At 59.0% G+C, this 22795-nt stretch overlaps 3 protein-coding genes across 6 annotated transcripts in view; 1 reads left to right on the top strand and 2 right to left on the bottom strand.

Moving 5' to 3' along the window:
• CSTPP1 (centriolar satellite-associated tubulin polyglutamylase complex regulator 1) overlaps positions 1-818 on the top strand; it is a 199373-nt gene extending 198555 nt beyond the window's left edge. Inside the window, exon 9 of the mRNA XM_065943995.1 lies at positions 543-818. Within this exon, the coding sequence (XP_065800067.1) occupies positions 543-702 (160 nt within the window). The 3' untranslated portion in view covers positions 703-818. The remainder of the gene's footprint in view (positions 1-542) is intronic.
• On the bottom strand, positions 791-11177 carry ARFGAP2 (ADP ribosylation factor GTPase activating protein 2). 3 transcript variants are annotated; one of them, XM_065943991.1, is made up of 17 exons: positions 11051-11177; positions 10761-10879; positions 10174-10246; positions 9521-9652; positions 9353-9433; positions 8258-8339; positions 7929-7985; positions 7257-7298; positions 6858-6910; positions 6264-6400; positions 6035-6166; positions 4092-4220; positions 3878-4012; positions 2876-3002; positions 2632-2725; positions 2399-2517; positions 791-1928 (listed from the first exon to the last, which is right to left on the bottom strand). In XM_065943991.1, the coding sequence occupies exons 1-17, from the start codon at positions 11120-11122 to the stop codon at positions 1908-1910; spliced, it is 1605 nt and encodes a 534-aa protein (XP_065800063.1). In that variant the 5' UTR covers positions 11123-11177; the 3' UTR covers positions 791-1907. The 3 variants fall into 3 exon arrangements, with proteins under 3 accessions (XP_065800063.1, XP_065800065.1, XP_065800064.1); XM_065943993.1 differs by lacking the exon at positions 4092-4220; XM_065943992.1 differs by lacking the exon at positions 7257-7298.
• A 668-nt stretch (positions 11178-11845) lies between these two features.
• Positions 11846-20971, bottom strand: PACSIN3 (protein kinase C and casein kinase substrate in neurons 3). Of its 2 annotated transcripts, none has more exons than XM_065944342.1 (11): positions 20832-20971; positions 17545-17616; positions 17203-17292; positions 16886-17042; positions 15675-15910; positions 15400-15555; positions 14096-14271; positions 13809-13929; positions 13500-13636; positions 13005-13126; positions 11846-12380 (listed from the first exon to the last, which is right to left on the bottom strand). In XM_065944342.1, the coding sequence occupies exons 3-11, from the start codon at positions 17254-17256 to the stop codon at positions 12265-12267; spliced, it is 1275 nt and encodes a 424-aa protein (XP_065800414.1). In that variant the 5' UTR covers positions 17257-17292; positions 17545-17616; positions 20832-20971; the 3' UTR covers positions 11846-12264. The 2 variants fall into 2 exon arrangements, with proteins under 2 accessions (XP_065800414.1, XP_065800415.1); XM_065944343.1 differs by lacking the exon at positions 20832-20971 and adding an exon at positions 19704-19723.
• Positions 20972-22795: the final 1824 nt, after the last annotated feature.

The following is a 22795-nucleotide window of genomic DNA, read 5'->3' as shown; positions in this document are numbered from 1 at the left end:
GCTGCTGGCTGCCTCAGTCACCTGGGGGGCCTGTGTACAAGGCACACGACCACACCCCTCCAGCCTGGGGGCAGGACACAGAAACGTCTTTATGAACACCTCCCGAGGATTCCAAAACTTCTGATGACTCCGCACTTGGGACATCACTGGCTTAGAGCCTCATGGCTCCTTCCACCCCTCCATTCTCATCACCCATCTCCCAGACCAGTGGTTTACAACTGTCTGCCAAAGGTGGCACAGAGATGTTCCAGGAGTCCCATTTAGGGGAGCTGCCAGGCCATGGGTTTGCACGGACACATGCACGCGCACACAGGCACGCACCTTCCTAGGGTTCCATTAGGGTCTTTTTTTCTAACTCCCGAGAGAGACACACACACCCTGACACACACTCTCGCTCTCCCCCCCACCATCCCTGAGACACCCGCCCCAGCCAAGCCTACTGCTGGGCCAGCGGCAGGCCGCGGAGGCCGCCCGCCCGCGCGCAGCTCTGGGGGTGCCGCGAAGGGCCGACTAACGCCAGCTCTCTCCCCCGCGTGTAACAGGGTGCTGAGGTGGAGGCCGCGCCGGAGCCCGCGGCAGCACAGGGCCAAGGAGCCGGGGGCCTTTGGCTGTCAGAGGAGAGACAAGCTGGAGGCCCCGCAGACAGCGCCCCCCGCTTCGGCACCAACGCCCTGCCTGTGTCAGTGGGGGCCCAGAGAGTGAGGCCAGGGGCCTGCACGGGCAGGGGGCAGGATCCAGAGAGGACACCCCTCCACTCAGACCACCAGAGGCCCAGGGCCCCGTCGGGGCTTTATTCAACACCACTTTGTTTCAATACAAACAGTCCAGAAAGAAGTCACGTCCCTTTGGGGGGGGGGGGTGCTGGGAACAGTGGTCTGCGGTGCTCGGGAGCCCAGCCCCCGTCACAGGTGGGGGGCCCAGGCTGCCGGCGGCAGGGGCAGGTGGCACCAAGGATGGCACAGCACGTGGCCCGCGGCCGGGACCTGCCGCTCCATAGGTGCCGCGAGCTCTCTGTGGGGGTGCTGCCCAGAGTCCCGAGGCCAGGACGGTGCAAAGGAAAGCCGCTTCCGTCCCGCACATCCTCTGCTTCCTCAGCCAGCACTACGCTCACGGCATCCAGAGCGGAGCCCCGGGCAGAGCAGACCCACCACGGCCACCAAGCAGGGGAAGAAGGGATAGAGTCTCCGAGGGACCGCAGTCCACCACGGATGGCACGGGAGGACTCGCACACACCCAGGAGGAGGAGTCCTCCGAGCGATCGCTGCAGAAAGGGTCAGCGAGACAGAAGGTCACTCGGGCCTCTAGTCCGATCCCAAATGAAAGCTTTAGGTACCAGGTCCAGTTTCTAGCCCTTAGCAAGGCCCAGACAGAGGTCCTTCCCGTGCCCTGCCCTCTCAGTGCCGAAGAGACCACAGGAGCAGCAGCAGCATGTCCACAGCCTCCCTCCCTGGGGGCTGATCCACAGCAGAACTCTTTCCAGACCTCCCTGCTGGTTCCAGAGCCAGGGACCGACCACCTGGAAGGATCCTAGAGCCGGCAAAACAGCCTTACACTTTTCACTCTCCCTCCTCGGGGAAGGCCTGGAGCCAGAGTAAGCCATCCTGAGGGAATGCCCTCCCCTCACCCCCAGGGTGGCAGGCCAAGTGAGCAGCAGCGTGGGGGGCAGGACTGCTGAGTGGAGCACACGGGGGGTGTGCAGGGAAGGGAGTGAGGGACCCGGTCTCCAGGCGGAGGTCAGGGGTGCTCCTGCCCGTTCCTCACCCGAGCTCCTCACAGGCCACCCCACTCACACCACAGGCATAAAGTAACAATTCCTCCCCAGTTTCCACAAGGCAAGCACCCCAGGCTGAGGAATCATGAGGTTTCTGCTACTGCCACCACCGAAAGTCCGAGATACGGAGCCTGGGTCAGTAGGAACCATAGCGATCCTGGGGATGATGGAAAGAAAAAAACCAAGTCAGAGTCTCTAACCTGCAGCAGCTTCCCAGCGAGCACACCCTCCCCCAACACACCCCAAGGGACTGGGGGGCTGCGGGGAGGGGTGAGTGAGGGAATCAAGCACCCATCTCACCCAGGCAGAGACTGTCTCCTATTTACTGTGACCTAGGAAAGGGGGTGTGGTCAGATCCCCAGGGGGAAGCCCTGCCTGATTGCACAGAAGCTGGAGAGGGAGGAGGACTAGAGTGGGGGAAGATCAGTGTAGACACGACACCATCTCAGGGAGAGGCCCAGCCCCAGGGCCCAGCTTAGAGGAAGGAAGCTGTCCTCCAAGAAGAGAAAAGGCACCCTCACGGGCTGAGGCCACCCTGCAGCTGAGTCTGGACATGGTAGAGAAGGCCGCCTTCTCAGCACTACCCTCCAGTCTCCTCCCACCCCAGGTCACGCGGTCCAGCCTCACCTGCAAAGAATTCATCACACCATTGGCCAGCACGGCCATCTTCCCAGCCACAGACTTGACACCCTGCTTAAACTGGGCGATGTCAGCCGTGGGCAGCACATTCCCCAGGGACACGCTGCCTGTAAGAGGAGGGAGGGGGTGACCCAGCGCCCGCAGGAAGCCCTTGCCAGCCCCCAGGGCCCTCCCACTCGGCTGGCAGGCCCTCCTGGTGCCTGCCCCGGCTCCGGGCCCACCTGCTCCGTGCGCGCCATCCACGTCCCCGAAGAGGTCTGATGAGCTGATGGCGCTGCTGCCCGAGAGCTGCTGGAGCCGGGACCTGGCTTCATACTGTGGCGGGGAAAGGGTGAGGTCTGCGGCTCTCTGTGCCACTGACCCAGAACTCACACGGGCCAAGCCACCCAGGTGCTAAAACCCAAACAGCAGGGCAGACAGTCCACTTCTGTCTGCTGCCTCCAGGCTCAGGTTGGACCACCTCACCTCAGTATCCACCTCCCGCCCGAAGAACATGTCGGAGGAGATGGCTTTGGCTCCTGCAAATTTCTGACGTGCTTCGCTCGACTCCAGGCCTGAACTCCGGCTCTCCACCTCCCTCCGGTTGGTGACTCTGAGGAGTGGACACGGGACAATGGCTCTGACTCTCCCCACCACCTCCAGGGAAGTGTCCCTGGAGCACTGCTACCCTGCGACAAGCTGAGGCCGCCTGGCAGTGCTCCCCACAGTCCCGCCTGACTGCAGCTCTAGACCTGGGGCCCTCTCTCCTCCACACTGAAGCCACGACACAGAGAACTTTCATTCCCTTCCCTAGGCAGCATGGAAACAGGGTTTGGAGGGGCCAAGGCTTCTGCCCCAAACCACTAGGATGATCCAGTTCTCAGTCTGCCTGGACTTACACCTCCTCTCTTGGTGTAGTTATGAGTATCACCCTTTTACCCTCAAAAGCATCTCAGTCTGGCTGAGAAGGTGTAAGGTCACCGCCACCTGACCCTGACACACACAGAGCTCAGTGTTTGTCAGTTTCATTTAACCGTAAGGCGGCCCTGGGAAGCTATGAGTTATGTCCCCATCCTCCTAATGGATTATTTGCAGATATCTATCAGTTAATCATTACCCAGATCAACATGGAATATGCTTTTAAAAAATTCCTAGATGAGGGCCAGAGACACATAATGGTTGGGAGGTTGGGAACCGAAGCATAAACTCAGGCCCCTCCTGGCAGAAATGGACTTCAAGCACAGCAGGTTAGTTAGACCTTCTGAGACACAAGAGCAGAGCTCAAACCCAGGCCGGCTTCCTGCACTCTCCAGTCTGGTAGCTACTAGTGGCTATCCAAATTTATTTAAGGTAAAAAACTCGGTCCCTCCATCAACACTAGGCACTCCCACAGGACTCGGGAGCCGCATGCGTGGCGGCCACCACGCCGGCCAGCGCAGCCACAGAGCACTGCCACCAGCACGGGCGTCCTAGAGGACGGTCCTCCACCTTTCTGAAACGGGCCGGATGCTGGAGATGGTCACTTCCGGCTCCTTCTCATCCATCCTGTCCACACCCCAGGCAGCATCTGTGTCCCAGCGGGAACCGAAACTCTCCCCCAAGGAGAAGGGGTTGTCCTTGTACCTAGGAAGACAGTAGAGGGGCTCAGAGAAGCTGGGTGAGCAGCACGGCAGCCAAGCCTGCACCCCAACAACAGCCTTACTTTGGAGGCCCAGAGGCGAAGGTACCAACGTCGTCAAATAAGTCCAGCTGCGAGCGGGAGGACTTGGCACTCACTGGGGTTTCCTGCTCGATCACCTGCATCTCGGACAGCACCGAGTGGGAGACGGAGCTGCGGAGAGAGGCAGGGCCAGGGCGGGACAGCAGGGTGGGCATCCGTGTCGCCGCACAAGAGAAGACGCCCAGATGCAGTCAGAAACCCGCTTCTCCCTCACTGAGCACCACCCAGAACCTTCTTCCCCTCCCTGCGCCCAGGGCTGGGCAAGGCCCAGCAGGGAGTGCGAGAACCTGTGCTGAGCTGGAGCGCACCCCCCCTGTCAACCTATCAGCCTCGTCTTCCCCAAGCAGGGTTTCCCGGGCCAGCGGCCGTCTGCCTAATCTCAGTGACACTGCGCCAAACAGCAGTGCTTTCTGCCCTCGGCTTGCTGTGCCATGAGCCGCGTCCTGCACCGTGAGGGACACAGACAAACGGGAAGCAAGAGATGGAAAATGCCCCAGAACCAGGAAAACGAGTCTAATGGCATCACAGGATGAGTTCTTCATTAACCCAGCCTTTTCTTGTTTTTTAAAGAACAAAGCATTTCAAACTAGAGTCTGGCCTTACGCACTAAGACCTGAATCTGCTATCTGGTTTCCTAAGGAGAAGAGGCACTGAACTTGGTAGGCAGTACCAACTCGTGATGCCTCTCTTCCCTGCTGTGTTAAAACTCCACAGAGGCATTTTAAGGATTAGTTTCATTTAAATAAATCCATTAAGATCTACAGCTTTTGGCTGGCAGAACTCCACAGAGTGACTATTTTGCAACAGAGTTTTAAACAGGGTAGGCTAGGTTTAAATAAGATTCTACTGCATACAAAAAATAAAAAAAACTAAGTATAGCCTTTAACCCAGTAATTTCTGTGACCAAAACAGGGACGAGGAAGAGACGCAATCTGGAGTAAATTTTATTTTCCTGATTAGCTGTGGGTCACACTAGTAGGACACAGACTGAAAGGGAATAATTGAAATCTAACTCACCACACCCTGAAAGATTAAGTAGAAATACCCAGCTTTATCTTTTACCTGAGGAACACAGTATAATGGCTACAAATGCTGATTATGAAAGAGTTCTATGTTCAAAATCTAGTTGGACCAAATACTAGTATTTTGGGCTTCAAGCAAGTTGCTTAACTGCTCTGAGTCTCAATTTTCTCATTTGTAAAAAGGGATAATAATACCCCTGCATAGGACTTGTGTTTAAATGAAGCCACTGGCGAAGCTCACACCCTGGAGAGGAGCAGGCACCATTTAGCACAAGCTCACCGTAGCCAGGGCTTCTCACTCTGGCACTGCCAGATATTCTGATTTTTAAAAGAGATTAAAAAATCTAGTATTACTGAAATCTCTCCAAATGCTAACTCTCAGTGTAAAGCAAACAAAACGCCTAGAAGAACTGGTGAGCAGCTCTTGTTTAAGAAAACCAAAGCAACCTAAACCCAGTGGTCCTGAAACAGGAAGGGCACCACCCAACCAGGGTCATCTGAGAGTCCAGGAGTATTTCCAGGTGTTACGGGAGCTGTCAGCACTAACAGCCTTTAGAGGGCAGGGGTCAGAATACTGAAAGCCCTGTGATTCCTGGGAAGATCCTGAGAAATAAAGAACCGTCCTGCCATCCAAAGAGCCGTCAGCGCCCTCATGAAGAAACACAACCCTGGTCTCTCGGACGGCCCAAAGAGCACCTGATCCTGTGTTTTGACTCGTTAAACAAATACTTGGCGAGCACAAACCTACCACATGCCAAGCACTATACTAGGCGCTTGAAGACAATAAGCAAGGCCATCTATTGGCCTCAGAGGAAGACTGAGCTGAGAATACTAGGAAGAACCTCCAGGGGTTCCCCAGAGGACAATGGCATTTCCCTGCCGCACCCCAAAGCTGAACCTCACCTTCGGGACACCAGTCCCATGCCCAACCTCTCGGCCTGCTCTCGCTTCTTCCCTTCCAGGTTCTGCAGCTTCTTCTCCTCCTTCTTACGGTCAATCTGGAGCTCCTGGTAGGCCAGACGCATGGAGGCAACCCTTCGAGGGGACAAGCGTGCCAGAGTTCAGCAGACATCCTGACCTGTCCTGCCCGCCCAACCCCACGTAAGCCAGGGCCTCTCTGGCAGACACGCACATGGACTCCTCAGCCTGCTTCTTGGCATCAGCCGCCTGCTGCTCACGGAGCTTCTCAGCCACCTGGGCCTGCCGCTCAATCTCGCTGAAACTCTGGCTACTCACTTTCTGGGCCCCTAGGCCCTTCTTGGCACCCAGCTGGGAAGAGAATCATGTGATGAGAGTTTTGCCAACCACAATGTCCTCTGTCCCCTCCTCCCCTCCCTGGCATGGAGGGGACACCCCCAAGGAAAGGGCTCCTTCTTAAAGTTTAGTGTTTAAAAACAACAAAAAAATAGGAGCCCACCCTATTCCCACCCTCTTCCCAACAAGCATGGTGGAGAGGGAGAAAAGTGGTTCTGCCTGGAGGCAGGCATGAGGCAGCCCACACAACCCCAGCGGAGGTCTAATGCTGTCAGGCCCGGATGAGCCAAGCACTGAGGCACAGTCTCGCTGACTCCTCCTAAGAGCCCTTAAAGACAGGCCTCTTGACAGCGCCTTCACAGCTGAGCCGCAGACAAGCTACGCACCTTTATCAAAGTCATAGTCATTTACCAAAGTGGTCAGATCTGACCCAGCCCCTAACCACCCTGCAACACTGCCTCTCCCCACCTACCCCCTTCTTCGCTGCTGCTGGCTTCTTCTTGCCAATGAGGGAGGTTTTTGGTTCTGTGTGAGGAAGAGGGTGGGGCATGAGCAGAGACAAAGGGACATCAGAGGCGGCAGCTCGGTCCACACCATGCAGCTTCCTGGCAAGAGCTTCTGTGAAGAACAGCTTCAGGCAAAGAAACGCACAGCTGCCACCACCAGCTCCAGCCAATGGTGTCAGGATGTCCAAGCCAAGACGGATACGGTTAGGGGCAGTTACTGACTCCCAGCACACGGACGTTAAGGACCCAGACTGGAAGCACCAGAGACAAAGGCCCTGACCCCACACACAGGCTGCCGGGGGCTGGGGCGGCGCCACACACCAGCCTCCGGCATGCAAGGGGCTCCCAAAGCAGCAGGAGGTTACCTCTGGCAGGAAGAACCCCTTTAGGTGACAGATACATGGACTCTGGAGAGAAACAGATTCGTGGCTAACAGCGGGCCCTACCCCAGAGCCTCCATACAGCTCCCAAGCCCAGAGGCCTCTACAGAGCCTCACACCAGACCCAGGCCACACCAGCCTTCTCACAGGATTGTGACGGTCACTCTGATGGTTTCCGGTCCCAACCCCCAAAGGTCAACAAAACAAACCAGGGCAGCAAATGGATCGTTCACCCTGAATTAAGTCTGAAGGACATCAAGAAGACAGAAAAGAGCTGAAAGGCCAGGGACTGGCTGGGAAAGGGCCGTGTCACCTCTAGCCGTTAACAGCTCAGAGCTGTCCCCCTGTCATGGAATGGACCAGAGAGGCCAGTCCTGCACCAGCCTCCAGGGCTAGGTGTCCAGCTTCATACCAGCCAGACCCAGGCCCACATACTGAGGCAGACCCCAGGCCTGGGACACCATCCGCCAAGGGTCTGCTCTGAAGTCCCTTCGGTCAACGCTGCAGCCACAGCTTCAATCTCAGGCCCCACTCCAGAGAGACAAGAAGTTCGGTCTCCTGGGACCTCAGTCCACACAGGCAACAGCAGATCTGAAAAGAACCCCCACGGCCCACCTGCTCCCAAGACACCCCACTCCTGCCAGCTGGTGTACTGACCCAGAGAGGCTTTGGGTGAGGTGCCAAGCAGGTCCATGTTGGGGCCATGCTCCGGCTCTGTGGATGCAATGGTGGAAATTAGGTGTGACACTCAAAAACTTCCTATCAGCTGCTCTTAAAAGTGATGGCACTGCTTTCCTCAGCTTTCTGAGGCCACCAAATAGAGAAGGAATTCCTACCACTTTCCCTAGGGGACTTAAGTGACTCCCAGCCCACCCAGAGATACACAAGACTCCTCGCTTCCATTCCCTCTGTCAGGTGTCCCACTCCTCTGCCCCAAGCCCTTTGCCAAGACCAGGGTACATGGCTGGAACATGGGCTGAACTCACGTGCCAGACCACTGCTCTCTGCAGATGGGGCTGGCTGCTGGGTCTCTGATGGGTCGGTGACTGGTACATTCCAGGCAAGGGGCTGAAAGAACCAGATGACAGAAGCCTCAATGAGCCATTCCTGCTGGCAAAGAGCACCAAGTACCTTGGGGGTACAAGGCCCTACTCCAAGCCCGTGAGGAAAAGAATCTGGAGGTTAGCGAGTAAAATTATAGTTGCTATTCACCATGGAGGGCTTTCCCAGTGGCTCAGACATTAAAGAGTCAGCCTACAATGTGGGAGACCTATGTGTGATCCCTGGGTTGGGAAGATCCCCAGAGGAGGACATGGCAACCCACTCCAGTATTCCTGCCTGGAGAATCTCCATGGAGAGAGAAGCCTGGTGGGGGCAACAGTCCATGGGGTTGCAAAGAGCTGGACACATGAGCGACTAAGCACAATGGAAGCAAGCAAGACTAAACGACAGCCATCACCACCTCTTCACTACGTACTTACACCTAGAACCCATTCCCCTGATTGAATAACCACCAACCACCAATGGGCACTCACCATGTGCCAGGTACAAGTCTTAGGGGCTTTTCACATATAAATACGTTTAATTATCACAACAAACCTATGAGATAAATAGTTCTCCATCTTAGAGACTGAGGTGTTAACACATTAGGTATCTTACCCCACACTAGAAAAGCCAAGCAGAGGAGCAGGGATCCAAACAGACAAAGTCTGACTTGAGCACCCAGCACCAACAGAGGAAAACCTCCGGGGGTGGGTTGCTTGGGAGGAAGTCCTTTCACATAAGGAAAGAATCCAGAAAAAGTTATTTGGGTTCCTGATATCTCTTGAGCCTTCAAGTATCTTCTCATCCTCCCTAGCACCCCACTTTACAGGGTTCTGCTCCTAAGGAGGGCCACACTGCACTCCTATTCATGGAAGGAGGAAAAAGCCAGCTTTACCCAGCAGTGGGCCCCACACATTCCCCGTAGAGGGTATCACACCAAGGTGATCAGGATCCATGCCCGTGACTGTGGGCCTCGGCCTCGGTAAGTAAACCACCTGTCAGGAACAACTGTGGGAAACATTCCTGTGGGCACTCACTTGAGTATGTTCCAAGAAGAAATCGGACTCCTTCTTCTCTGGGGAGTGACTGGGAGCAGTACTCACACTGTCTATCCAAAGCTAGAAAGGAGAAGACACCACTGAAACACAGGGCTCTGAATATGCCCACTCCCCCCACGGCCCCAGCCCCAGGGAACAGGCACTCACATCAGTGCCATGCCGAGCCAGGGCCACGCTCCCCAGCTGCCGGATCTTCTCTCGGTACATCTGGGCAGCTCGACTATTATACTTGGTGTTGGCATCACTGGCTGTGCATCCATGTTGGCGGAAAAAGGCTATCTGGTGAGCCAAGAAGTGAGAACATGCTACAGGCGATTTTTCCCAGAGCAAAAGAGGCGCCCCCACCCCCAACACACACACAACAGCCCCGTTATTACTCAAAGAGAATGATACACACTGCTGACACCAGCAGTTTTTCACAAAGTTCCTCAGAAAGTCCTGCAAGATAACACAGCCACCCATCCTGTAGGATGAATGTCTGAAGCCTAACCCTCACTCAACTCTGCCTGGGAACAGCATGAGACACCCATCCTTCCTCCAGGCCGACAAGAGCCAGTTGACCGTGGAGGCCCCAACTCCATTGGCCTCTCCCCAAGAATGTCTGTCCCGGTTAGTTTGAATCCAAAGCTCCTTTGAGAAGAACAGTGACCAATGTCCAAGTTTAGAGAACAGCGTACAGAGCTGCCACAGACCAGAGAATCCTCTGAACAGAGAAACAGAGAGGGTCTCCAAGAAGTCACTGAGAGGTGAGTACCCGGACAGAAGAATGGGGGCAGGAGGATGGTAAGGAGGAGCTTTACCGCATTGGCATTCCCGCCAACCTGCATACACCGCAGCTGGAACCAGCTCCAGTTGGAATCCAACTCTGTGGACCTGTGTGCAAAGGCTGTGTGTCATCTACCAGCAGGTTCCAGGAGACGCTTCCCTGAGAGACCCACACCTGTCATTTGGCCTCGGGTTGCAGTAGGCACCCCAAAACCGTCCCCAGCCACCACCCTGTCTCCTCCACTCCACCCTGTCCGGGAGAGCTCTGCTCCACTCTCATGTAGTCAAAAGGGTACTAACTGCTTTCCAGATGCGAAAGAAAATGGAGGCTTCGACTCGGCCTTCCTCTTAAGGACAACCAGAGTCTCGCTCCAGCTTATCACCAACTAGATCAACTTAGGTAACTCCCCCCGAAACTAACATTTCGAGGGTCGAACATGACTACCAGTAAAGAGTTCTGACCCAGACACGGACACGAACCGCCAGTGTAACAGGAGGCCCACACCAGCGGTTCCCTCCCGTGAGAGTCTGGCGAACACTAAACTCAGGGCGGTCCAAGTCCAGGCAGCCCACTCTCCCCTGCTGAGCACTCAAGTCCCGGCCAGCCGCGAGGAGACCCCACCTGATGAAGCTGAGATGGACGCCCAGGGAGCGATGCACCCCGGAGCAGTCAATGCACAGAAAAACACCGTACGTGATGCTGGCCCAACTCGGATTCTTGGCGCCACAGTCAAAGCAGGCCTGGGCAGAGAAGGAGATGAGAGAACGGTCAGGGGCCTCGAGTCGAGGCCGGGCGCTGACAACCCAGGAAGAGAAGCCCGCGCCGGCCCCTCCCCGTCCCTCAGACGCCAGGGGAGCCTGGGGAGACCCTCTCGGCCCGCCCGGGGCCCCGCACGCCTCCCTCTCCCGCACCTTGTTGGTCGGAATTGCGCGAAGCCTCTTAAAAAGCGTCTGGATCTCGGTTTTGCTCGGCTCGGCCGCCATTTTCTCTCCTTCCCAGAACAGCAGCGCGACCGACGGGTCCCGCCACGGGCCAATCCGCGGCCGCCAAGGCGGGTCAGCGGGCGGGCGCCAGTGGAGGCCGGCTCGCTGAGGGGCGGGGCGACCGGCCCGACGCGGACCAACGGGCGAGCGGCCGGCGGCGGGCGCCGTGACGTCAGGGGCCCGGGCTCCACGCGCGCGCGCCCGAGTCCTCGCCGCGCCGCGCCCGGGCCAATCCGCGGGTGGGGTGGGGCGACGGCTCGCCCACAGGCTCAAACCGCGCCGCGCGCGCCCCGCCCCCTAGGGGGGCGGAGCCACCTCCCAGAACCGTGTGGGCTGCGAGGCTCGGCCTTCGGCCTCGGATGGGGCCAGTTCCCGAACGGTGAGTAATGATTAACAGTCCCTACCAAACACTCGCGGAGCCGCCGGCCTGAATGGGAAGATCAACTGGCCCGGCTCCTGCTCCGCTCAGAGCTCAGCTCCAGACCTCCACCCATCCTCGGATGCCTCGCACCAAGTCTGATCACGAGTCCCCTGCGGGACCCCAGGTTAGGCTAGGGTCCCGTTAGAGTCCCGAGGTCCCAGAGCAGGTACCAAGCTGGCACACCTCCGCCCATCCCCCGCCCCCGCAATATACTGAAGGCCCACGACCTACCCCCAGTGCCTCCCTCCAGATGCTCTCGGCCGCCTGGCAAGGGTGCAATAGCGAAAAAGGTGCACAGAAGCTGTTTTTTTCTTCGAAGTTTAATACACACGAGAACAAGCCACAAGAGTGCTGCTAGCCCAGAACTACACTCACCCCAAGCCAACGCCAGGAACCCCAAAACAGAGAGACCAGGAACTGGGTCCACAGCTCCCGGGGAGACTGGAGGACTCTTTGGGGAGGCCCAGGCACCCCTGAGCCTTTCGGTCACTTCCTGACCTCCCCAACTTCCCCTCATCCTAGACTCAGTTGGCCCTTCCCTACCAGTCCCTTCCCAGACACAAGGCCCCCACCCTCCCTGGGTCCCAGGACTTCCTCCCTCCTGGAGGGACAGAGCGGTCGCAGGGGGAAGGATGGTTCAGGGCCCTCGGGTCCGGCTGTCCAGACAAGCTGGGCTCTGACTCAGGGTGGAGAAACGTTGCATAAGGGATGCCAAGGCAGGTCAGGCCCCCACACACTCTACGTAGTTGGCAGGGTACAGGCCAATCCGGCCACTCTGCAGCTGGCCCTGACACCAGCCCTGTTCATCCTCCTCACTCATCTTCAGCAGCTCCTCCCCTGCGAAAAGGGGGATTGGTCACTGGTGATTGCCCGCCCCACTCCTGCAACTGGGTCAAGGACTAAGGGGGAGGGTGTAGTCCACGAACCCAGCTAGAAGAGACCAGGCTCAGGCAGAGGGAGGTCAAAGTCAGTCACTCCACCCCCACCCCCCACCCCCAGGCCCTGAATTCAGCAGTCAGGCCCCAGCTGGTGACCTTGAGAGGCAGGTGAGGGCTCCAAGCAGACACTCTGACTCCTGCGGGATGGACCCAGAGCAGCCTTTTTTTTTTCTTTTTTAATAGTTTTTAAAAAATATTTATCTGGCTGCACCGGGTCATAGAAGTCACATGCAATATCTTCGATCTGTGTTGCAGCGCGCATGCAGAATCATTCGTTATGGCATGCGAACTCTTAGTTGGATCTCGTTCCAGGGATTGAACCCCAGGCCCCCAGCACTGGCAGCATGGTGTCTTAGCCACTGGACCAGCAGGGAGGTACCTAGAGCAGTCTTAAGCTCAGAGCACCGACCCTTGAGAACTGAGCATCTGGCTTCCCTTTCTCCACATTCCTGCTCAGACTAGTAAAGGGGCGAGGGAGACGGGCTGCAGCCTGCAAAGGACCAGGAGCGGGGCTCTAGGGTACCTGCTCGGAAGCTCAGCTCATCGGCTTCTTGCCCCGCGTAGTCATAGAGCGCCCGAACCCGCACGCCCATGGCAGCCTTCGGGGGGTTTTCCTCGTCTGACCACTCCTCCTCGTGTCTGCCACTGGAGGGGGGAGGACAAGGGGGCAGGCTTGAGCAGGAGAGCCTGGGACTCAGGGCCAAGGGCTCCCCCCTGCAGGAGCCTGGGGAGAGGCAGGTGGGGGAAAAGCTGCAGGATTCTAGCCTGACTTCTGCCACGAATGCCTGCAAGCTCAGGCACACGTCCGGCCACGCAGAGCTGACACGGGCAGTACATGAGAGGGAGTGTGGGGAGCACCTGGCAGACCACCATATAAACTGGCATCTTTACAACTCAAAACACCAGCTTTGAACCCACTTCAGGTATGAAGGGCATGAAGGGAAGAGAGAGAGGAAGGAGGAGGGCACAGCAGGGGGCAGAGTTGTGTCCTTCCCACAGCCTGGATCCTGGCTCTCACCGCGGGGACCCCGGGGACTGGGCCAGGGGTGCAGCGCCATCTCTGGTGGGTACGATGCTGGTTAGGGTAACCTCGTCAGGGCTCCGGCCACCCTTCTCCTTCCGGCTGATCGTCCTCTGTGTGTCCAAGGACCACTCCTGTGGGGACAGTGTTCAGGGTCGGGTTGGGCTGTAGGCTTGGTGGCAGCCAGAACCATCCAGATCACCTATACCTCCTCCATCCCAAACCCCAGCCTCCCGCCGGAGCGCCAGAGTGAGCCGAGTGGGAGCCTACCCCATCTCTCAGCCCCAGCCTGCCAGGAACAGGTACCTCAAACTGGGGCCAGTTCATGGCCATGCCCGGCCCATGGGTGCTTCGCCACCAGCGCAGGTCCTCCTCGTCGCTGGCTGCCTCAATGCCCTGATGGAGGTCTCGGTGGAGTTCGTGGAACCTGTGCCCCAGGTATAACCCTCAGGCGGGGAAGCCATGGGCCTCTATTCCCCACCCTACCCCCCTATGCACACCCTGCCCCATCTCATTCAGCCCAGCCAGAGCCCAGAGGCGAAGGGAGAGCGCCAGCCTCACCCAGATCTCCAGGCCCACCCGGCAGGCCGTACCTCTCACTGCTGGAGAGATCCAGATGCTGGTGCAAGGTGAGCAGCATATCCTTGAAGAAGAGAAGCCGCTGGCGCTCGGCCGCCTGGCAGCTCTCGAAGGCCTGCTCCATGTCCTCCATGTAGCGTGGGGTGTAGCGGTGCAGCTCCGCCAGGGTCTGCTCATACTGGGTCTTCGTCTGGGTGGGGAGAGGAGGGGCTCTGGTGAGGACAAGACCTTCTTCCCCCACTCAGGACTCTGCTAGTCTTTCCTGCATACCTGCTGTGAGCTAGGCACCAGGGCCAATAACCTGGCTCCTGCCCGCGAGGACCCCAGGAGCCTAACAAGGGAGGTGACATTCAGGCCCAGCGGCTCTAAGAGTCCGGTGGAGGGACTTCTCTGGTGGTCCAGTGGTTAACAAGACGCTTTCCAACACCGGGGACATGGGTTCAATCCCTGGTTGGGGAACTAAGATCCCACATATCTCAGGGAAACTAAGCCTGAGCACCACAACTAAGACCCAACAAATAAATAATAAATTTTAAAAAATAGATTTTTTCAAATTTAATAAACAAAAAAAAAAGGTGGTACAGAGTGCGATAAGGTTAACCTATGGGAGCAGAAAATGGCAGCCCCCACTCCAGTGTTCCCAAGGACAGAGGCGCCTGATGGACTAGTCCTTGGGGTCGCAAGGCAGACACGACGGACCTCACACGCACGGGCACACACACATGGGGAGCCGTGGAAGAAATCAGAAAAGGCTTCCCAGAAGTGGAAACAGCAGCACCTCAGGAGACAGGGAGGCTCTGGATACGCGGGGCTGGAGGAAAAGCGCTCTGGCCGAGTGAGCAACATGAGAACTTGTCCCAGGGGGCACACGGAAAGGAAGGCAGCTGGGAAGGTCTCCTCAACTGCTAAGATTACCCCGGTGGCCCACACTGCACCATTTCTTTCCTGCCTAAAGCATCCTCTTTCCCTGGTGCGTGCACACTGCGCCGCTTAGTCGTGTCTGACAATTTGCAGTTCCGTGGACAGTAGCCCGCCAGGCTCCTCTGTCTGTGGGGTTTCCAAGGCAAGAATACTCGAGTGGGTTGCCATGCCCTCGTCCAGGGTATCTTCCCTACCCAAGAATCAAACTCACATCTCTACTGCATCGGTACTGGATTCTTTACCACTACGGCCACTGGGACGCCCCATCTTTCTCGGGGTCCTATGTTACATGATAAGATGGAGAGCAGGGGGCAGGTGAAGACGAGAGCAATGCCGGGGGGCTGGTAAAAGCACTCAGGGAGTCCTGAGCTGGGCTGCTGGGTCCCTCAGCCTGTACCTTCTCCGCCTCCTTGGAGCAGCGCTCCACCCGTTCCTGCAGCTTCCGCAGCTGCTCCTGGGACACGGCGCTGTCTGCCTTTGCGTGGCTCTCCCGCGTCTGGGCGGTCTTCTCCTCCTTCCGGGCTGTGTGGTAGCTCTTCTTGGAAGCCTCAACCTGGCGCACACACAGGGACCGTGCTGGACCCAGGACCCTGCGCCGCGGGCCCCTTCTCGCCCCCGGCCGACCCAGGCAGGGGGCGGGCCTCTGCGGCCCCTCCTCCCTGCCGGGCTCACCTCCTTCAGCCTCTTGAGCCAGGGCTTCTGGGCCTTGCGAAAGCCGTCCTCTGCCGCCCGGCTCTCGCGGAAGCCGCCCAGCACAGGCCGGTGGAAGGCGCCCCGCTGCCAGGAGCGCACCCGCTCGCTGTCCTGGCCCTGCAGCTTCTCCCGCACCTCCAGGTGCAGCGCGCTCAGCCGCTCGGCCGCCGTGAAGAAGGCGTGCCAGGCCTTCTCCAGCGTGCCATACTGGGGGCCTGCGGGGAGGGGTGAGCTGGGGTTGGGCCCGGGCTGCTGGCAGCGAGCTCCCCCTCCCCCAGCAGGGGCTTCTGGGTGCCAGGCATGGGGCAGAGATGCAAAGATGAACGACAAATGACGTCAGCTGCTGCTGACTGAACACCTACTGTGTGCCTGAACACACGGTCCCACTGAATGCTTGACTCATCCACCACCGTGAAGATGGCGTCACCAACAACGTGGAACAAATGAAAAGGCAGCCCAGAGAAGGGAAATTCGTTGCCCCGAGCATTCCAGCTGCAGGTGGAGCTCAGATCCAAACCCAGGTGTGTGGTATAAATCACTACACTCTGCTGCCCCAGAGGGAAGAACTAGTGTCCGTCCCCAACGAAGGCAGCTTGTTTGGATAGAAGGAGCCCAAGCTCCAGAGCCGGAAAACCTGTGGGCAAGCGTTAACTCTTCTTAGCTGTGTGACTTCAGGCAAGTCAGTTGGCCTCTCTGAAGTATTCCATTCTCCTCTAGCAAATAGTTAGAACAAGACCATCTCCATGATAGGGCTGTGGTTGGTTGATTGTAAGTCACATCTGACTCTTTGGCCACCCCATGGACTGTAGCCTGCCCGGCTCCTCTGTCCATAGGATTTCTCAGGCAAGCGTACTGGAGCAGGTTGCCATTTCCTTCTCCAGGGCATCTTCCCGACCCAGGGATCCAACCCACATCTCCAGATTCCCTACCACTGAGCCACCAGGGACGCTCACAGCGTTGTTAGAAATATCAGAATAACTCATATGAGGGTGCTTGGCAAACCCTAACAGCACAACTGTATGAATAACCAGGAGGATCTTCTCTCTTTAAAGGGAAGGCGGACAGGGAAGCCTCCAACTTTCCACAAGAGGTGCAAAAAGAAACTGCCCTGCCTGGCTGCACCCCACCCCACCCCGCCCCGCCCCGCCTTGGTGGTCCTCTTCTCCCCACGGGCCAGAGCGCGGGCTCACCCTTCTCCACGGCACCCCTCCACTTGCGGGCCCAGTCGGCCAGCTGCTGGGCGTAGGCCTTCTCGATGCGGGCGCGCTCCTGGAAGCAGCTGATCAGGTCCCCGCAGAGCCGGTGCCCGTCCTCCACCCGCTGCACGGTCCGCCTGTAGTTGCCAGCCTGCGCGGGAGACGAGAAGCCTGGTGTCGCCCCGGAGGAGCTGCTCCCCCCTCCCGGGGGCCAGGGCTGACACGAGGCTCCTCCTTGGGACAGGTGGCTGGGCCCAGAGAGGGGTGGGCATTTTCAGCGCCACCCCCAAAGCTGGCACCCAGCTGCTCACCTCCCAGAAACTGCCCTCCAGGGCCTCCCCTCCAGCCTCTTCCTCTGGAGCCATGGTGTCCCCGCAGCACGGAATGGTGGCGGATTGGGGCTGCAGAAGGCAGAGGGGTAAGCAGGAAAGCCAGGCGCACTTCGGGGGCGAGGCAAAGAGCCTCTGCTACCCCTGGCTTCTGCCCCCCCCCCCCCCACTGCCATCCCCAATCCCCAAGGAACTGTCAAGAGCCAGGACTCAGCAGGCGGGGGTCTGGAAGTCCCAGGAGGGGCCCGAAGAGGGCAAAGATGGTCGTTCCACGGCTCCTCCTCTTGCCCTGGCCTGCCCTCCCCACCAGCTCACTCCACGTACCTGGGCCTAGGGTTCACTCCGGAGACCTGGGTGTCCAGCCCTCACAGCTGCCACCGTGATCCTGCCTCGACGCTAACAAGAGCAAAGCAGGGGGTGAGGGTGGGGCTGACCATGTCCAGGGCGGTGCCCAGCTCCCCCAATATAGCAACTGCTGTCAGAAGCGCCAGATTCCAGCCAGGAGAATGCCAGTCGGGTCACACGGTCCAGCCGGGGATTACATGGCAGGCGGGGGTGGGTAGTGGGCAGAGGGCCCCGCTGCCCCGACCGCAGATGAAATAAGGGGATGCCTGCCTAAGCCAGGGCTCTGTGGCCTCTCCTGGAACAAGGCGACCCCTCCCCAGACCCAGCCAGGTCAGAGGGTACCTAGCCACACCCCAGGAGCTCCCCGCATTGGCCAGAGCAGACTGGGAGCCAGGAGGCCTGAGTCTTATCTTGGCCATGAAGCTTGAACAAGTGCATTATACTGTCGTCTCCTAAAGGGCCTCGGCTCCCTCCCAAGATGGAAATCCCGCCTTCTTCCCCGTTTCCGTGCCAACACTGGTATCAGACTCAAGGCAGCGAACAAGACCTGTGAGGAGCCCGACAGTCACAAGGGACACTCATCCTGCTCCACGGAATCCCTGAGGTCCCACAGGATTCCGTGAATAATGAGTAACTCAGCCCCACCCTCCAAAAGCCCAGAGTCTGGGGCTGCACGAGGTGTCAGACAGGTGATCAGCCAGTTACAACAGTGCAGTGCAGCTCTGAGACTGTGGGGGAGGGCAAGGCAGATTCCAGCCCCAGAGCTCCCCCCGGGGGGCTAGAGGACCCAGAGGCACGCAGCCACTCCCTGCCTATCCCTGGGCAGGGTCTCAGCTGTCCCCAGCATCAACTCAAACCCCTAGAAGGAAACCACTTCCTCCTCTGAGCAAACCCCAGGGACACGGCCAGGCCCAGGAGAACTGTGTGTTCACTGCCCCCAAGGCAGGGCTCTATGACAGTCCTCCCCCAAACTGACTGCCTCCCCACCCTTCAAAACTCAAGAGTGAGGGCTTCCCAAGTGGCTCAGTGGTAAAAAATCCACCTGCCAATGCAGGAGACACAGGTTCACATCCCTGGGTGGGGAAGGTCCCCTGGAGAAGGAAATGGCAACCCACTCCAGTGTTCTTGCCTGGGAAATTCCATGGACCGAGGAGCCTGGCGGGCTATAGTTCACGGGTCACAAAGAGTCAGACACAACTTAGCAACTAAACAAACAATACTTTAAATGGGTGAATTGTGTGGTATATGTCAATAAAGCTGTTATTAAAGAAAACCGAGTGAGGCATCTTCTCCAGGCACCCTCCCATTTCTCCATCCCCAATCTCCACCCCTCTCTCCAGGTGTATATCACATTGGGTATATATCTCCGGCTATATATCACATATTGCCTTGTGACAATATTGGCAGAGACTTCCTGAGGGTCCAGTTTGTGTTCCTCCAGACACTCGAGTTAGTAGCTGAATTTAAAACGCAAACGACATCCACCTGAAGACCAGGAAATGCATGGGCTGTGGCAGCTTTGAGAAAGCATGGCCTGAGTGGGCTTCTGCCTCTCAGCTCACAGCAGGGAGAGCTTGGGCCCTCAGCGGAGATGCCTGGGCCCAGAGAAGAAGGATGGAGCAGCCCGCCCCTCCGGGGTCCTCAGTGCTTCCCCCTTGCTTCCTCTTGAGTCTGTCCCATTTACCCAGGAAGGACTTGCTAACCAGATGGAGAGGAACAGAGCTGCAGCTGTAAACCCCAGGGCCTCAAGAGCTGTCCCAGCCAGGCATCCAGGGCCGGGGGCCCCCTGCCTGCCCCAGCCTCCCGGCTCCGGCTCCCAGGAGAGCTGCCCCCCACCCGTTCCCTCTCTCTGGCCCCAGAACAGAGCGAGCTGTGTGTGCAGGGCTGGCACCGCTCCCTCCGGCCTCCCAGAGCAAACACGAGCCCAAGCCCCAGGCACAGCCAGCCCCACTGCCCCGGCCGGACCCAGCAGTGGGGGGAATGGGCCTGTGCCTTGACCCCTGCTGAGGAGCGCCAGCACCCTGTGTCTCCCGACCCCGGCAGAGACCCCGCCTGGTCCCCAGAACACACTCCTGCCACGGTCAAGAGCTCGCGAAGCAGATCATGAACCTTCCCAGCCCAGGGAGCCAGCACCTAACTGGGCTTGGCAGGGTCTCCTCCTCACAGCGTCCTGAGCCAAGGTAGGGAGTCTCGGGGTTCAGGGAAGAACCCACTTTCCCTTAGGAGGCCGCTAGGTACCCCTGTCCAGACCCGCCCGACCCTGTCCCGAGTCCCAGGGCATGGCCCTGGGAGGGAGCCCTGCTGTCCTGCCCTTGCCCAGGCTCCGTCCTGAGTCACAGGCTGCGCCCAAGGACCTCTTCTCCCGGCAGCCCCTCCCGATCCGCCCGCGGATTTGACGGCACCAAGGCGGGCGGTCGACCGGTCCAGAGAGGGGTGCTCAGGCAAGAGCCACCGGAACCTGTAGCCGGGGAGGCCCCGAGGCTGGGGGAGGGGCGGCGCGGGGAAGGGGGAGGAGGCCGGGCCCGGGAGGGGCATAACAAAGGGGCACTTTTGGAAACCCGACCTGCCCCGCCTGAGGTGCCAGCTCCCCGATGACGCACTCCCAACCCGGAGCCCTCACACCAAACCTCCGAACCCAGGGGCCGCCGGTCTCTGGCCTCAAAACCCTTATGGACGGGCGCCCTGCTTGCGGGCCGGGCGCTGCACACCTCGGAGCCGGTGGAGCCCACGAGGAGCGGCCGGGCCAGGCCTGGCCCTGGAGACTCCAGGACTTCTTGGCCAAACTCGCTGAACTTGGTCTCGGCGGGAGGTGGGGGCCCGCCGGTCACCGCTGAGGGGAGGGGGCGCACCCTGCCTTGGCCCGCGCCGCCGGCAACTCCAGATGGTGGCCCGGGACCGGCGGCCCCAGGAACTGGGGCTCTTTGCTAAGGGCGAGGGGTTGCTGGGGTCCCCGGGCGGTCGGGGGCCTTTGAGGGGCCCCAGGAGATGGGGTGGCCCGCCAGCCCCGACGCCTCCCTACCCCCCCACCCCACCCGCCCCGCTGCAGGTCTGGGAAAGTGCCGGGCGCGCGGTGCCGCAGAAGGGTCTCCCCCTCGGCGCGGCGGCAGCTCTTGCCGCGCTCACGCAAAGCGCGGCGCCCCCGGAGCTCCCGCGGCCGGAGCCGATCCCACTGCAAACTTCAGGAGCGGGAGGAGGAGAGGGCGTGCTCTATCTAGCCGCGGCTCCCGCCACCGCCTCCCCACCGTCCCCTCCCGGGCAGCACTCACCGCGTCCTCCCAGGGCGCCTCGGCGGGTGGGGGGTCCGGCCACGCTCCGACCCAAGTCCTGTCGCTCCCGGGCCCGGCCGCCGCCTCCCAGAGCGCGCCGGGCCCTCCCCCCGGGAAGCCCAGCCCCCAGCCCCCAGCCCCGCCCTCTCCTCGCGGCCGCGGGCCCCAACCCCACCGGCCAGCGGCGGGGCGCAGGAGCTGACAGCATCACGCCGACCCGCGCGGCTCCCGGGGCGCGGGCAGTGGGGTCTCGGTTCCCGCCCGAGGAGCGCCAGGGCCGCCTATCCAGGGTGGTGGCGCTATAAGGAGTCTGATTTCGGCTTTGCCCTTCCCCGGCCTCGGCAGAACCTGGGAGAGCCGTGGAAGCGGGAAGGAGTCCAGCCTGCACCGGCTCCCTTTGGAGGGAGGTCCGGGAGGTGCTACACTGCCTTACTCTTCTTGCTGAGCACAGCTTTCTTACAAGTTAGAAGTTAACTTAGACGTTTACTTAGACGTTAACTCTGGAGAGGCTCATAACCATCCCTTTGTAAGCATTAGGACTCCCATTGTATAGATGCAGAAACTGAGGTTCAGAGAGCTTTAGCACCTTGTACAACATCTGTCGTCGGGCAGGGCCGGGACTCCAAAGCTTTGCCTTCTCCTTGCACAGCCCTCCTGGCCAATCTAATGGCCCATTCTGAGGACTGGGTCCGACACGCTGTGGAGGTGGAGCAGAAAGTCATTAGCTCCTCCCCCCCACGTGTTCTTATTCCCAGATTTTGTACCGCGGTTCATTCTTAAATCCCTTCGCCCCTCCACCCCCTTTGTTAGTAGATCTTTCCAGATCGCCACGATGCCACTACACCCCCCCCCCTCCTTAATAAACCCCTGCTTCCTCACCCCCTTGCCCCGCACCCTGGGATTTTTCGGAGCCTGCCTGTCGGTTATTTATATCCACTGGAGCGGTCCAAGAATGTTCTGAGTCTGACCTAATCGCCACCTGCTCGGTCTCCCGGCCCCTCCCGCTTCCTCCTGGGCCCGGTGACCCGGCGGCCGTGCCCTCCGCCTGGCAGGCGAGAGGGGGCGCAGGTCTGCGCGGTCCGACGCCGGGGGCGCTCGGAGGGTCTGGACCGCGCAAATTGCTCTGGGCCGCAAACCCTCCCGCGCTCTCGGAGGAGTGCGCCCCCAGGGGACGGCGTGCGCGCTGGGAAGCAGAGAGCCAAGCTGTTCTCTCCCCAGCACGTCCTCTCGGTCCCCACGCCCCCGCCCCCACCCCTACTCCCCGAGGAGTGTGAGTCCGTGTGCACGGATTTTTAAACGACAGCTTTAAAAATAGCAAAATTATGTAGTTTCTAAATTCGGGAGGAATCACGGACGCGTTCTCTGCGCAGATAAATCCGCTCATAAAATGAAAAGGGGGCTTGCAGAAAATGAACGGGGAGAATTTCAAACGGGCATCTAAGCCGCTGAGGATTGACTTGCCCCGCAGCCCCCGTGGGAGGGTGAAACCGCCTGTGGGGCAGCCTAGACAAGACGCGCTCGGCCCCTTGCACCTGAGTAGTGGATCCTCGCCTGGGCGCTCGCAGGGTGTGAACCTGAGACACCCGAGACAAGTTTCAACACCCACTCTGCTGGGGCTTGGACAAGTCCCTTTTCTCCATATCTCTGTTTCCACCTCTATGAAACATGACAGGTGACTGGGCTGACCTCCCCAAAGGGCCTGTGCAGCAGCTAATTAATGATTGTAAAACGACTGCAAATAAGAGGAGCTGAGGGAACTTCTAACGACAGCCATAATATTATTGTATTATTACTGTATTATTATTCAAAATCAGTTACCATCCCACCTAGTGCCCAGATGGGCTTTAGGCACCTGGACAGAAAGTGTGAAATCACAAGAAAGAAATGAATTACAGGAGCCACCTATCAAAAACCCATTAAAAATAAAGGCTGCAAGCCAGACTCTGGGATCTAGGGAAGTCTCT

This window comes from Muntiacus reevesi, chromosome 9 (assembly GCF_963930625.1).
Source record: "Muntiacus reevesi chromosome 9, mMunRee1.1, whole genome shotgun sequence".
NCBI lineage: Eukaryota > Metazoa > Chordata > Mammalia > Artiodactyla > Cervidae > Muntiacus > Muntiacus reevesi.
This window is presented reverse-complemented; position numbering and strand designations above follow the sequence as displayed.

Bases quoted from the DNA above. Each gene is read 5' to 3' on its own strand.
- ARFGAP2 (XM_065943991.1), bottom strand. From the start codon at position 11,122: ATGGCGGCCGAGCCGAGCAAAACCGAGATCCAGACGCTTTTTAAGAGG. The intron at 6,911-7,256 runs GTAACCTCCTGC...TTCCTCACACAG, and splicing joins AGGGGTTCTTCCTGCCAGAG to AACCAAAAACCTCCCTCATT. The intron at 2,726-2,875 runs GTGAGGTGGTCC...TCCCCGCCACAG, and splicing joins GGCGGGAGGTGGATACTGAG to TATGAAGCCAGGTCCCGGCT.
- PACSIN3 (XM_065944342.1), bottom strand. From the start codon at position 17,256: ATGGCTCCAGAGGAAGAGGCTGGAGGGGAGGCCCTGGAGGGCAGTTTC. The intron at 15,911-16,885 runs GTGAGCCCGCGC...CCCTCCCCGCAG, and splicing joins GAGGGGTGCCGTGGAGAAGG to GCCCCCAGTATGGCACGCTG. The intron at 13,637-13,808 runs GTACCTGTTCCT...CTGTCCCCACAG, and splicing joins TGAACTGGCCCCAGTTTGAG to GAGTGGTCCTTGGACACACA.